The 15,330-nt window shown below is 43.3% G+C and overlaps 1 protein-coding gene and 1 non-coding gene across 2 annotated transcripts in view; both read right to left on the bottom strand.

Moving 5' to 3' along the window:
* The window catches only part of LOC112110888 (dynein heavy chain 6, axonemal), a 181,768-nt gene that overhangs the window by 46,133 nt on the left and 120,305 nt on the right, over positions 1-15,330 (bottom strand). Inside the window, exons 56-61 of the mRNA XM_026663340.1 lie at positions 14,520-14,587; positions 9,498-9,678; positions 7,081-7,260; positions 6,074-6,307; positions 5,420-5,555; positions 4,202-4,308 (exon numbers count right to left, since the gene is read on the bottom strand). Of these exons, the coding sequence (XP_026519125.1) occupies positions 4,202-4,308; positions 5,420-5,555; positions 6,074-6,307; positions 7,081-7,260; positions 9,498-9,678; positions 14,520-14,587 (906 nt within the window). The remainder of the gene's footprint in view (positions 1-4,201; positions 4,309-5,419; positions 5,556-6,073; positions 6,308-7,080; positions 7,261-9,497; positions 9,679-14,519; positions 14,588-15,330) is intronic.
* On the bottom strand, positions 8,993-9,095 carry LOC112110889. The gene has a single exon (XR_002908443.1). It is a non-coding gene; the product is annotated as a U6 spliceosomal RNA (small nuclear RNA).

Here is a 15,330-nt window from a genome sequence, read left to right on the forward strand (position 1 = left end):
GTCAGATACTAGTTTCGCGCCTTTTTTCAGACCAGACACCATAGCTAGCACTGGGATCATGGAGCCCGCTCAGATCAACGCGGCAATTATGAGCACTATGAACAGCACGTGCATTGTCCTGGAGTATATGCAGAGCCAGAACATGCCAAAGCAAAACCAGGACCAGCCGAGGAGGCGATTGCAGCGCGGCGATGAGAGTGATGAGGAAATTGACATGGACATAGACCTCTCACAAGGCACAGGCCCCAGCAATGTGGAAATCATGGTGTTACTGGGGCAGGTTCATGCCGTGGAACGCCGATTGTGGGCCCGGGAAACAAGCACAGATTGGTGGGACCGCATCGTGCTGCAGGTGTGGGACGATTCCCAGTGGCTGCGAAACTTTCGCATGCGTAAGGGCACTTTCATGGAACTTTGTGACTTGCTTTCCCCTGCCCTGAAGCGCCAGAATACCAGGATGAGAGCAGCCCTCACAGTTGAGAAGCGAGTGGCGATAGCCCTGTGGAAGCTTGCAACGCCAGACAGCTACCTGTCAGTCGGGAATCAATTTGGAGTGGGCAAATCTACTGTGGGGGCTGCTGTGATCCAAGTTGCCAGGGCAATGAAAGACCTGGTGATATCAAGGGTAGTGACTCTGGGAAACGTGCAGGCCATAGTGGATGGCTTTGCTGCAATGGGATTCCCAAACTGTGGTGGGGCCATAGGCGGAACCCATATCCCTATCTTGGCACCGGAGCACCAAGCCACCAAGTACATAAACCGCAAGGGGTACTTTTCAATGCTGCTGCAAGCCCTGGTGGATCACAAGGGACGTTTCACCAACATCAACGTGGGATGGCCGGGAAAGGTACATGATGCTCGCGTCTTCAGGCACTCTGGTCTGTTTCTAAAGCTGGAGGAAGGGACTTTCTTCCCGGACCAGAAAATAACCGTTGGGGATGTTGAAATGCCTATCGTGATCCTTGGGGACCCAGCCTACCCCTTAATGCCATGGCTCATGAAGCCGTACACAGGCAGCCTGGACAGGAGTCAGGACCTGTTCAACTACAGGCTGAGCAAGTGCCGAATGGTGGTGGAATGTGCATTTGGACGTTTAAAAGCGCGCTGGCGCAGCTTACTGACTCGCTCAGACCTTAGCGAAAAGAATATCCCCATTGTTATTGCTGCTTGCTGTGCGCTCCACAATATCTGTGAGAGTAAGGGGGAGACATTTATGGCGGGGTGAGAGGTTGAGGCAAATCGCCTGGCCGCTGATTACACGCAGCCAGACACCAGGGCGGTTAGAGGAGCACAGCATGGCGCGGTGCGCATCAGAGAAGCTTTGAAAACGAGTTTTGTGACTGGCCAGGCTACGGTGTGAAACTTCTGTTTGTTTCTCCTTGATGAACCCTCCGCCCCCCCCACCCGGTTCACTCTACTTCCCTGTAAGCCAACCACCCCACCCTCCCCTTCCCTCTTCGAGCACCGCTTGCAGAGGCAATAAAGTCATTGTTACTTCACATTCATGCATTCTTTATTAATTCATCACACAACTAGGGGGATAATTGCAAAGGTAGCCCGGGATGGGTGGGGGAGGCGGGAAGGAAAAGGACACACTGCAGTTTAAAACTTTAACTCTTATTGAAGGCCAGCCTTCTGATGCTAGGGCAATCATCTGGGGTGGAGTGACTGGGTGGCCGGAGGCCCCCCCACCGTGTTCTTGGGTGTCTGGGTGAGGAGGCTATGGAACTTGGGGAGGAGGGCTGTTGGTTATACAGGGGCTGTAGCGGCAGTCTCTGCTCCTGCTGCCTTTCCTGCAGCTCAACCATACGCTGGAGCATATCAGTTTGATGCTCCAGCAGCCGGAGCATCGACTCTTGCCTTCTGTCTGCAAGCTGACGCCACCTATCATCTTCAGCCCACAACTTGCTCTGTTCATCCCGCGATTCAGCACACCACCTCTCCTCTCGTTCATATTGTGCTTTTCTGTAATCAGTCATTGACTGCCTCCACGCATTCTGCTGTGCTCTGTCAGCGTGGGAGGACATCTGTAGCTCTGTGAACATGTTATCACGCGTCCTACGTTTTCTCTTTCTAATCTTCACTAGCCTCTGTGAAGGAGAAACATTTGCAGCTGGTGGAGGAGAAGGGAGAGGTGGTTAAAAAAGACACATTTTAGAGAACAATGGGTACACTCTTTCACGTTAAATTTTGCTGTTCACATTACACATCACTCTCCTGAGGATAACAAAGAGTGATAAGGAATGGATGTTGTCTGCATGCCAGCAAACACCGGGACCATACGCTGCCATGCTTTGTTATGCAATGATTCCAGACTACGTGCTACTGGCCTGGCGTGGTAAAGTGTCCTACCATGGCGGACGGGATAAGGCAGCCCTCCCCAGAAACCTTTTGCAAAGGCTTTGGGAGTACATCCAGGAGAGTTTTCTGGAGATGTCCCTGGAGGATTTCCGCTCCATCCCCATACACGTTAACAGACTTTTCCAGTAGCTGTACTGGCTGCGATTGCCAGGGCAAATTAATCATTAATCATTAAACACGCTTGCTTTTAAACCATGTGTAATATTTACAAAGGTACACTCACCAGAGGTCCCCTGTGTGCCCTCAGGGTCTGGGAGCACACCTTGGGTGAGTTCGGGGGTTACTGGTTCCAGGTCCAGGGTGATAAACATATCCTGGCTGTTGGGGAAACCGGTTTCTCCGCTTCCTTGCGGCTGTGAGCTATCTACATTTTCTCTATCCTCATCTTCCTTGTACCCCGAACCCGCTTCCCTGTGTGTTTCTCCAGTGAGGGAGTCATAGCACACGGTTGGGTAGTGGTGGCTGCACCCCCTAGAATGGCATGCAGCTCCGCGTAGAAGCGGCATGTTTGCGCCTCTGCCCCGGACCTTCCGTTTGCTTCTCTGGCTTTGTGGTAGGCTTGCCTTAGCTCGTTAATTTTCATGTGGCACTGCTGTGCGTCCCTGTTATGGCCTCTGTCCTTCATGGCCTTGGAGACCTTTTCTAATATTTTGCCATTTCGTTTACTGCTTCGGAGTTCAGCCAGCAGTGATTCGTCTCCCCATATGGCGAGCAGATCCCATACCTCCCGTTCTGTCCATGCTGGAGCTCTTTTGCGATCCTGGGACTCCATCATGGTTACCTGTGCTGATGAGCTCTGCGTGGTCACCTGTGCTCTCCACGCCGAGCAAACAGGAAATGAAATTCAAACATTCGAGGGCTTTTCCTGTCTACCTGGCCAGTGCATCTGAGTTGAGAGTGCTGTCCAGAGCGGTCACAATGAAGCACTGTGGGATAGCTCCCGGAGGCCAATAACGTCGAATTCCGTCCACACACACCCAATTCCGACCCCCTAAGGCCGATTTTATTGCTAATCCCCTCGTCGGAGGTGGAGTAAAGAAACCGGTTTAAAGGGCCCTTTAAGTCAAAAGAAAGGGCTTCGTCGTGTGAACGTGTCCAGGCTTAATTCGATTTAACGCGGCTAAAGTCGACCTAAACTCGTAGTGTAGACCAGGCCTTTGTATGTCTTTGTACAGTACCATCAGGCCCAGTCCTCACTGGGGCAAATACAAATAACAAAGACTAATTAATCAGTGGTGAAAATCATCAATCTTCCAAGTTCAAAATCATTACCATCCCTTCAAGCAACCACCTCCCGAAACCCATAAAAAGAAAACATTCACTGCATTCTGTTAACTCAAACATGCCTCAGTTAGTACTAGGGGCATTTCAAAAAGTTTGATTCAACATCCAAAAAGTTTGGATAAGATCATTGGCAAACTAGAACTGGCCATGGTCCACAGAGGCATGTGAGTAGCCCCTGTGAAGTCAAACTTCCCACTGCACTCTTAAATTCACAGACTTTGCAGCAGACCTCTAGTAAATATAAATTAATTACAAAGGGAGAGATTGTGACTGGTACAAGGACCCTCTCCATCCTGCCACCCATGGGCCAGTCACAAATCTCAGTCCCTCTACTTGGAAGAGTACAGACATCGCTCTTGCGGCAGATTCACACAGTCCCAAAGAAGCTAGGGAAGGGGTAGACCAGTCTAGCCCTCTTCTCCATACAGATCCAAGCTTCCATTGGGAAGGTCCATCTCTGCATCATCCCCTCTTCAAGCCAACATCCAAATGACACAATTTAGCAAATGCTTGTAGCTTTGGTGTGGATGTAAATTTCTGTGCAATTGGATTTTACCTTTTCTTCCATAAAGCTTTTCACAATAATTAATTTCTGAAACATGCTCAGTCTTGTGTCCCAGGAAGCTTTCATTGTGCCTTCCTTTTTTTCTTCTTCAGTTTGCTCTGCAGAAGGGGCGGGTTCAGAATCATATGTTTCCGACGTTTCTGGGTTGACACGAATTTCAAGGCACCCTACAAATGACGTTGTCATTAGCAGTGTCTTAAATTTAGAATTTGCCAAGCACAAACCGTTCACAATGGTACGATGATATGTAAGAGCAAATTTTCAAAAAGGCAAAGGCTCTCTTTTGTACATGAGTTAAAGGTCTAACTGGCTCTTTGCATGCAATCATGGTGACTGTGTGACCAGCTGTAGGATTCTATTTTGGGGACAGACAATGTTGGATTAAGGCATAGGCATGATAGGCTCCTGCTGTCACATAATTATGGCAGAATCTGAGCTTCAATTTTTTGTAAGTGGCTTTCTATCTCTCATGGTTTCAAAGAAAAGCCTGAAAAGGTGACCCAAGCGTAACTGAGATGTCTGCCAGAGCTTGCAGAGAGCCTAAAACAATAGCACTGAGAGGGGTAAGCTGCCCCATTCATCTTAATCAGGTTTTTCCTGCAGTATCACGGATTTGGGGGGCTGGGTCAACATCACTGCTGCAGAAGATTGTGTGTGTGGAAGGAGAGTAGTGCAGCAGGCCCAGCCCACTCTTCCAATAAAGCAGATACATTTCGGCTATTGGGGTAGACTACTGGGGGGCCTCCTGGCTATTACCTCTGCATCACTGGGAGAAAGAGGGGGGCACTGTTGGTTCTGAGAGAAGGGATCATACTGTTGCCCTGCTTCTCCCAAGTAGTCAGGAGGACCCCTACTGCCCCTTGTGGGGCAGAGATAGGGGGCCTCCCCTGCTGCTGTCCCCACTCTTCCAATGTGGGGAGCTCCAGCCTGTTGAAAGAAGATCACTGCCAAGTCCCCCAGCAGAGAGTGTAAATGAGAGTAACAGGAAAAGGAGTCGTCATGTCAAAGGGAAAATGGAAAAGTACACATAAATGTCTTAAGGCTTTGAATAAACTGCTTGCTGCAGTGGCTGAGTTACTGTTTCTGAAGCTGTTCAAAAATAGGTTTGATAAAATATAAGTAGAATCAGTGTAGAAAACCCTCCTTGAAGCACAGGTTTGGTAGAAGCAAAATGGCTTTTCCAATCCACTTTCTTATTTATCATGTTACCTAATTTAATGAAAATGTGTGTGGACAGTATGTCATTCTGAATTCCTTGAAAACACGGGAGTGTTTCCTCTAAGTCACAACACATAAACCATGTGGTGTCTTCGAGCCATGGAACATCGGGCTTAGCAGGGCGTTGCTGTTGGAAAGATGAAAGGATCAGTGAAAATATGAAAGAAGAAGGTGGTAAATACAAGCTCAACAAATATATGACTATTTTTAATAGTCAAAATGTGAAAGTTGCACAAGAAACAAGTTTATTAATAGTGGCCCCAATTCAGAAAAGCATTTAAGCATGATCTTAAATTCATTCTTATTCAGAACGTCACTTAAGCACATGCTCAGCTTTAAGTATGTGTTTAAGTCCCATTGACATGCTTAAAATTAAGTATATGTTTAAATGCTGTCCTGAATAATGATGCTTTCTTTGACTGTAACCAATAAGTAACAAATATCTAAAATAACTGTTCAAATGTTTCATGCCTCAAAATGTATCATATCACATGATGGAAAATCATAATTAGAAGTCACCAAAGTCACTATTGTAAAGACAAATGTAGACACCAACCTCCTTTCAATATCTACAAATTGCTTTGCAAAACCAAAAATATATGATCATTTACTATTTTGTTTATCATCAATCTACTCCAAGTGCACCTTATCTAAGCCAGCAGAGCCCCGGAGGAAAAAGTTCCATTCTGTATCGGTAAGTTCTTCTCTCTGCCGCATGATCTCAATGCACAGCATAAAGCTGTAGATGAGTTTGTGTTGTTCAAAAAGGCCGCGGGAAACATTGGTATAAGTTGCATAGAGAGTCTGGCTAAGCAGTATTGCCAGGCGCTGCTGCAAATTATTATTCTTTTCAGAAGTCTCAATAGTTGTATTAAATAACTGCAAGAAAAAAAACAAACAGTTTTGATGAGCTTATTTCTAATTGTTAATAACAGCACACTTCTAGATTAATTCACTGGACTAGAACAATGATTCTCAAACTATGTCATATTATACAATACTTCTTAAGTGAGAGATCCTCTCATACGCGGAGCATGTCTCCTCCCAACCTCTCAGTAATGATTCCCATTTTTTTCTGCAACCACTATAGTGCATGGAATTTTCAAGAAGTAATATTAAGAGAACAGTAAGAAGATAAGATGAGAAAATAAACTCACTTTAATATGATGGTTGTGGCTTACAAAATTTCAGAACCATTGAACTAGAAAAATAAGCTAACTTTGAAGAGACAGGTACTCTTCAGGGTGCAGACTTCTTGTGAGACGCTGGAAAAATCGCTTACATTAAATATAAAACTCGGTTATTTAAATTCAGGCACCTAAACAGCAGTGATTTTAAGAGGTGTCGACCATCATGTTAAATTTCTTGACTTTAGTAGAGTCTCTGGGTGTTCTGCAATTTTGAAAATCAGACAACTTATCTCTAGACACCTAAATGTATGTCTAAATTTGGAAACAGTACTTAGAATCATATTTGGAAGTTTTATAACATTACTAATTTTCCAAATGTATCTAAAATTAGAAACAGAATGAATTCTTTTTTGGTGTAATGAAAAAACACTTCTTAAAGGCTTAAATTTTGCTGCCTGTTATATATAACTATTTGTATTCATATACTAAATGCTATTTACTTCAAAGAAAAATGAAACTAACCTGCTTAAAATATTTTAAGGAAAACTGATACATGGGATCAATCTCTGACAGACTTGCAATTACAAAGTACATGACAGACCCTCGAGTAGCAACAGGGCGGTATTTTTCACGAGCAGTGTTTATCTTCTCTTCAGTAGATTCTGCTTCTTTTAGCCTTGTTTTAATGGCACCAGATGTAACCTAAAAGAAACAAGTTTTAATAGCATTTTAGAAAACATTTCATGAGAGAGAAAGCTCGGAGCACAAGGAGCAAGCTCCTCATTTGATGTTGGTGGCACTGGTGTAATTTTATGCATCACTCGCCAAAGACATGTAAGCGCCATCTCATGCTGAGGGAGGCATTCTTCTATTCCAAGAACTACAGAGAACTTTTATCTGTCACAAACCAGAAACTCAAGATCCAGGTTTGGTTATGTCTTAACTATTGGATACTTTTAGAAGAGAATATTAGTTCCTTTGATAATTTAAAATGAAATGTTAAGCATTTATGCAAATCAATGTATTACGCTGCATTTTGTAACTTATATTGACAGTGTCATTAGTCAACAACACCAGTTTACACCCCCAAGAATAACTGGTAGGTTTTTAGCAGAGGCAGTATCCCAGAAGATCATGAAAAATTATGACAAGGGAAAAAAAGAAAGAGGAAAATATATTTAGAATGTTTACCAAATAATTAATTGAAGAATATAACCATACACAAAGCAAGCAACTTATCAGCCTCAGTGCTGGAGAGCTGGAGAGAATGGGAAAAAGAGGTTTGCTTAACATCATTCTAGAATGATGGCCTACACTCTGCTGGAAATTATGGGCCGGCTCCTAAGCCTCAATGAAGCTATGCCAATTTACCCCATCTGAAGCGCTGCCCCTAAATGTAGATGACTATTCCAAAACTCTACATGCAAATAAATGTATAACAGATGGGTCTGATTTTCCGGCTTTTAATTTATTACACTTTTGAGAATGTGAATGTTATGGGCCAAAATCAGCCAGAAAGAGTTTAGAATGATTGGTTACATTTTTCCTAACCCAAATTATGCACTGTACTGATACTACAAGGGTAACAGTAGTGCGAGCTTCCCCACACTACCCATCTGGTGTGTCTCAGGCCTGACTCGAAAGGACCATCTTTCGGAGTGAAATGGTAGTTCATTCTTCGTGGCGTGTTCAATATGTGGCTGAGACCACCAACTAGAGGGCCAGCTTTGACCAACTGGGACTGTGGTTTTTGTAAAGCAGACATTTGTCCATTAAGAACGAGGCCAACCTAAGGAATTCTACAATTCACAGCTAGATCTTTACTGCGGCTTTCACACTGAGTAGAATCTTACTTTGCAAACAGTCCCATTTGGTAAGACTGCATAGTCCTTATTCACATTGGGGAGCAATTAGGCAGACTCCCATTTACTTCAGTGGGATTACTTGTGGAGTAAGATACAATTCAATATGAACAAGTGTAGCTGAACCTAGCCTTGATAAGCAAAGTGAAACTGCTACATAATTATCGCACATGAATTCTTTAAAGAAGAAAACTATTTTTTCATAAAGAAAAAATCTTGAGCCAAATATACTTAGAGTGACAACCAGTAAAGTTAGCATTTGCCAACAGATTCCACACAGTTAACAGCTATTCCCTATTGTAAGTGTAAGGGGAGATTGTGAGGTATTACTACTATTGTGGTATCTCATACACAGTGTGGTAACTATTACCAAATTCTGACTTTTTAATCATAGAATATCAGGGGTGGAAGGGACCTCAGGAGGTCATCTAGTCCAACCCCCTGCTCAAAGCAGGAACAATCCCCAGACAGATTTTTGCCCCAGATCCCTAAATGGCCCCCTCAAGGATTGAACTCACAACCCTGGGTTTAGCAGGCCAATGCTCAAACCACTGAGCTATCCCTTCCCCCCCCCCAATATGGAACGCTTTACGAATTTGCATGTCATCCTCGCGCAGCGGCCATGCTAATCTTCTCTGTATCGTTCCAATTTTAGTATATGTGCTGCCGAAGCACAATGGCAACCACATTAGCAGAATATTTTTATGATAGTAACAAACAAGCAAGAATTTTGTAGAGTTAAATATTGCCTAGCCAACCTACAATATTAAAATGCTAATCTACAATATTAAAATATTAACAAAAACAACAGATAGGAAACTACTGGATATAATTCATTTAGATTTTTAAAATGGTTTTATATTGGGACACATGACCCCTAAGTCAGACTAACTGCATTACATGGGTCTGGGTTTTGAAAGCTTGGCCTATTATTTTAGAACTGTGGATGTGTAAAAGTCAATGTATAAAGGAGAAACATAAATCTGAGAATTCTTTCCCTGTGTAACATTTCATACAGCCCTAGAGATATCACTTATTTTTAATTAAAACAAGGTATTGTAAAAGTGAGTCTCCTGCCTTTGATTCCTGGAGTGTGTTGATGAGTTCTTCTTTGTCTAGGATGTTTCCCTCAGAAGTAAACAACATTTTTAGAATTTTGTCTTCAATAGCTTTCAACTGATTTTTATCAGCATTGATTCTCACAATGAGCTGGGTTCTTTGTTCCTCAAGCTCAGGTTTCTCCAGTCGCACAACATCACTAGAAAAGAAGTTTGAAGATCTGGTTAATAGCTTTATCACCTGTTCTCTCTTGCCCTCACTGCTTTTTTGTTTAGTGATCCAGTTCATTCCAACAAATTTTCCCAAACACTCCTGGCCCCTCACTCCATCCCTTCTGTGCTTCTCCAGTGGCATAATGGGAATGCAGAGCAATTATGGATTCCCCTAACATAGGGAGAATCCCCACGTGGCACAGGGGATGTTACTAAGCAGTCTAGGAGTGAAACCAGAGTGTAATATCCTCTGGCAGTCCAAGTCAAAGGAGCCAACGTAATTTACAGCAGTTCTTAGGCTACTCTAAATTACATCAGGGCCATCCAGCTCCTGGCCAAGCTGAGGATCAGGGAGGGAGCAGAAGCTTCCCTCCCACCCTAAGTCCAGCAGTGGAAGTTAGGGGATTTGGCCCTCTGGCGTGGAACATGCAGCTCCATGAGGTTCCCAGGGGAACAGAAAGTTACTGCCTAGCTGAGGTGTAAGATCAATAACCTTCTTTAACTGACTATATAGGAAAATACTGCAGAAGATATTAAAAAGTCACTATTTGCTAAGTGTGACCGCAGGGTCACCACAGGTACTTCCTACTTTAAGAACATGGTAAACTGTTGTAATCTTGGCTTGCTCTGTAAGGTAATTATTGGTACAAGGTGATAGGCACTGTTTAAGGATCTGAACAGAACAGAAATTGAGGCCCAGAACCAGCAAAGCACTTAAACACGTGCTTAAATCTAAGTGCACAAGTAACTCCATAGTCTTTAAAGGAATTACTGTACTCACATGCTTACAGTTAAGCACAGGCTTAAGATATGTGATGAAATGGGGCTTTATAGATACACCCGCAAGATAAATATTTATGTAAATCACTCTTTATAATTTAAAAATGCAGTTACTTACAGCTATATGTAAAGAAACTAGATATAACTGATAGAATATCAAATAGTAATAGTTATTTTAAACATAATTGTTAGTCAGTTATTCAGAACAGCAAAATACATCTGACCCCATCCACCCAAACAAGACGGTTACTTACCTGTATTGTTATTGTTGTTCTTCGAGATGTGCGTGAAAATATGTATTCCACTCAGGTGTGTGCGTGCCCAGCGCACTGAAGCCAGAGAACTTTGCTTAGCAGTACCTGTATGGGCAGTACCTGTACTGGCACCTTCTGACCCAAGTAGCCCCTGCCCAGGCTATCTAACAGCAGCACTACCCCGACTGGGCTCAGTTCCTTCGCACTCAAAGCCAAGGCTGGAGACTCCAATGCAGTGGGAATGGAGGGTACGTGGTACAATATACGTCTTCACCCACATCTCAAAGAACAACAGGTACAATGCAGGTCAGAAACCATCTTTCCTTCTTCAAGTGGTTACAGACGTGTATTCCACTCAGGTGACTCACAAGCAGTACACGTACGACATGGGACTCAGCGTCTACTTAAACAGTGACTGCAGAACTGCCATCCCAAAGCTTGCATCTGACCTAGATGTCATGGTAATAGCACAATATTTGATAAAAATATTCATGGAAGACCATGTAGCAGCCCTGCAAACGTACAATACTGAAACATCGCTGAGAAATGAGATAGATGTCTGTTGGGCTCTCATTGAGTGAGCCCGTAAGTTACCCACCTGGACATCCTCTGTGTGGAGACCAGCTGAGCTTTTGTTTGACAAAAAGTCAAGGTGTTGAATGAAATAGTTTAGTTCTTTCCAAATAGAACGTCAAGCACAGCCTCACATCTAACATCTGGACATGCTGCTCATTTGCATTTGAGTGTGGCTTCGGAAAGAATATAGGCAAGTAAATAACTTGGTTAAGGTAAAACTGAAACCACCATGGACAAAATCTTTGGGTATGGTCTTAAGGAAACTTTGTCTCTGAAGAATTGATTATATGGAGGTTCTTCCATTAAGGCTTGTAATTCGCCGACTCTTATTATGGATGTTATAGCCACAAGAGGAGAGACAACAGCATAGTATTAATGTCCCAGAATGGGACCATTTCCTTCACAAGTGGAAACAAGTGGACAATATCTTTCAGCAATCTCACTACCATGGAGTTTGAGAAAATCGACTTTCCTTGGATCAGAGGATGGAATGCTGAGATTGCCACCAAATGAACTCTCAGTGAGCTAAGACCTAGACCCAAGGACTTCAAATATAACAGGCTGTCCAAAATGTCCTGAACACAAGCTGACATGGATTGAATTCCCTTAGATCTTGACCAAACCAAATAAGTAGATAGTTTTCTACTATTAAGCAGGATCCTCTGAACTGCTTCCAAGCATTGCCCTACCTACGCATCTAGCCATGTACTATCTATGCCGTGAGGTGTAGACTGCTCAGCACTGGATGAACAACCTGACCATGGTGCTGAGTCAGCAGCTCAGGAAGCAGATGAAGAGATGTGGGAGATCCACAACTTGTATGCTGCTCTTGATCACAAAATCAAACAGGCTGCCTCCCTGAAGATGGAGGAGGATAGGCTGGTTGGCTAAAACTAGATTCAGAAGATCTTCTCCTCTATGATGTCCTTTTCTGGGGAAGTCTTGCAGCCTAGCAGAGTAGGATGACTGGTGAATGTATCACTCAGCGCGACATTGCTAGTGTTATTGCTGACCTACAAAATGACATCCCTTTGTGGTGTAGCTAGAAACCCCCAGAAGACTGTAAAGTAGCTCAAGAGTCCTTAAAAGAATGTCAAGTTTCATCAGTTCTCTCAAAAACAAAAACTGACCATCAAATGGTAAGTCCTTTATGGTCTGTGGAGCTTCAGGAGCTAGGCCAGAGATCTGTAGCCATGAGGCCATCCTCATCATCATAGCTGAAGCCACATATCTGCATGGAATATCTGCTACATCCAGTGCTGACTGTGAAGACGTCTTGGCCACCAAATAGCCCTCTGCAATAAATGCCTTAAACTCTTCCATGAAGAATTCTGGTAACTTGGCATCCCAATTTGCAAAGTCATATTTAGACAATCACGCTTGCTGGTTGGCAATTCATATTTGCAATAAGGAGGTTGAAAATACTTTTCTCCCCATCAAATCTAACCTTTTAGACTCTTTGTCTTTAGGTGTAAATTTATATCTCCACTCCCGTACCCTCTCATTTGCCTCAGTCACAACCAGGGAATTAGAGGGTGGATGAGAGAAAAAATACTTGAAACCTTGAAACACAATATCTCTTATTAGTATGCTTAGCCATGGGTGTTATAGATGCTGAGGTACTACACAGAGATACGGCAAGCTCCAATATCACTTCATTCAGAGGAAGAGTGACTCTCTCAGGAGCTGAGGATTGAAGAATATCCACTAACTTATGGGCGTTCTTCTGAACAAACTCAGCCTGAATACCCAATGACGATGCCGTTAATCTCAGGAGCGCTTGATAAGATTTAAAATCCTCCAGTACAGCGGATTTAGGCACGTAGCATCATCTGGTGAAGATGTAGAAGAGGGAAGTGGAACTACTGGAATCTCTTGTAGTAATACATTTGACTGAATCAACGGATCAGGTTGCACCAGGTCAGAGGAAGCCCCCTTAGTCTGTGGCTGTCGCACAGGTGGCTCACCTGGAGAGACCATCTGAGGAACAAGTGATCTAGTCCTGGACTGAGTCGACGATCAGGACCTCGCTGAACGAAGAACCACCCACGGATTCCTAGGAGGCTACAGTGGATAGGGATACAACATTAGTGACGAGTAGGAGATAGGCCTGGAAGCTTTGTCCCTACTGCAGGAGTGGAACCAATCCCAGTACCCAATGGTGATCCCAGGAGGTCTTGAAAGTCTCTGAGTGGTACTGCAAAGGCAAAGGAGAGGAAGGCATTTCTGCACTCGATCCTGAAGTTCCTTCCAAGCTGTCTGTCAGTAATGGAGGAGCTACTCTAGGGGGAGCCAATAAACAGCCTGAATCATCTGCAGTCCAACACACCGGCCTAACTGGCACCGATGATGGTACACGCAAAGGCATTTTGAGTAGAGGTGATCTAGAGTAGAGGTATCACACACACACGCGAGGTACTGAAGTGGGTATCAGTACCCAACACAAAGTGATGAAGAACATGAAGTGAGACACCACTCTGACTCAAGCCACAGGCGGAGAGAAGGAACTGACAGGGGTCAGGGCAGCATCACCCTTATATAGCTTGGGAAGGGGCTACAAGGGACAGAGGGCATGAGCGCTGCTCCAATGGGTACTGCTAAGCAAAGTTCTCTGGCTTCAGTGCACTGGACATGAACACATGAATGTAATACATGTCTTCACCCACTCAAAGAAGAACCCCATGTTCTGGGTATATTTCTCACTTTAAAATCAATGCAGGTCTGATCTTGTCCTATAACCCAGAGTAAATTTAGGATATTGTCATTTGGTATTAATACGAACAATATCACATATGTCACATCTGCATGTTCAACGCTCATTATATGGGCTTGATTCAGCTCCCCCTAAAGTCAAATAGTGGGTCATGACTTTTAAATCTAGCCTATTAGACACAGTATTAGAAAAATGTAAGTAATTATGTATCCTGAGTTACAAATAGCTGATTCCTATTACAATACTTTACAAATAGATGATTCCTACTACAATACTTAAAGAATTAGATATACCCTAACCCAGCATAAGACGCTTTAGAAAACATGCATACTAAGGCAAGAAATAGGTTGTCCTTAAGTTATTGGTGATTGTGACTTGGTACTTTATATAAATATGTGGAAAAACATTTTCTTTATTGTTTTCCTTGTTCATTTTATCCGGGTGTCACCTTAAACATTTAAAAGCAACTGCTGTGAAATAAATAATGGGAATAAAAGTTATAAACCTTAGCAGCTGATCCTCCAGGCCAGATCTGGTTACAGTGAAATTGATTATAGTAACTTTAATACACACCTGTAGAATAAACACAACAAATGACAAAAATTATTTCTATGTAGGTTAATACAATAAAATAAGGAGTTTAGTTAAGAATAATAATGGCACCCACAGTGAAGATATAGTTATGGCTGAGAAGGCTTTTCCAATCTAAACTTCAATTTACAGCTGTTCACAACTTACTCAAAAATTTCCATTTGAGCTGAAATTTCACATGGTTGGTTTATGTCCAAAAGTGATTTTTTGGGAGTTTGATCAAACTTTTGGAGGGATGAGAGGATGAAATAAAAGTATGTTTTTCACTTTGCACAATAACTGTTCTTGTAATCATTTCCAATGGCATAGCTCAAAAAAGGCTGAAACTATAAATAGGGCCCTACCAAATTCACAGCCATGAAAAATAGCTGAAATCATGACATTTATGATTTTTTAAATCCTATCACCGTGAAATTGACCAAAATGGACCATGAATTTAGTAGGGTCTTGTGGCAGGGTGCTACTGCAAACACACCTAATCAGCCCCTGCCATGCCAGCCCCAATCAAAGGGGATCGATTGGGGCTGGATGAAAAGCCTTATGTCCGCCTGGCAATTGGCAGCACCTGCCAGCCTGATAGGTCAGGAGCTACAAAGGCTGGGAAGGAGTCAGAAGGAGCGAGACAGCCAGAGAGAGAGGTCAGTCAGAAAGGGAAGTGGAAGTCCTCTAGCTGGTTACTGACCCAGCCTGCAATAGACAAGAAACCTGTAAAGATTGTATATAGT

The sequence above is a fragment of the Terrapene carolina genome, unplaced genomic scaffold (assembly GCF_002925995.2).
Source record: "Terrapene carolina triunguis isolate 2854851 unplaced genomic scaffold, T_m_triunguis-2.0 Scaffold33356, whole genome shotgun sequence".
Lineage (NCBI taxonomy): Eukaryota > Metazoa > Chordata > Testudines > Emydidae > Terrapene > Terrapene triunguis.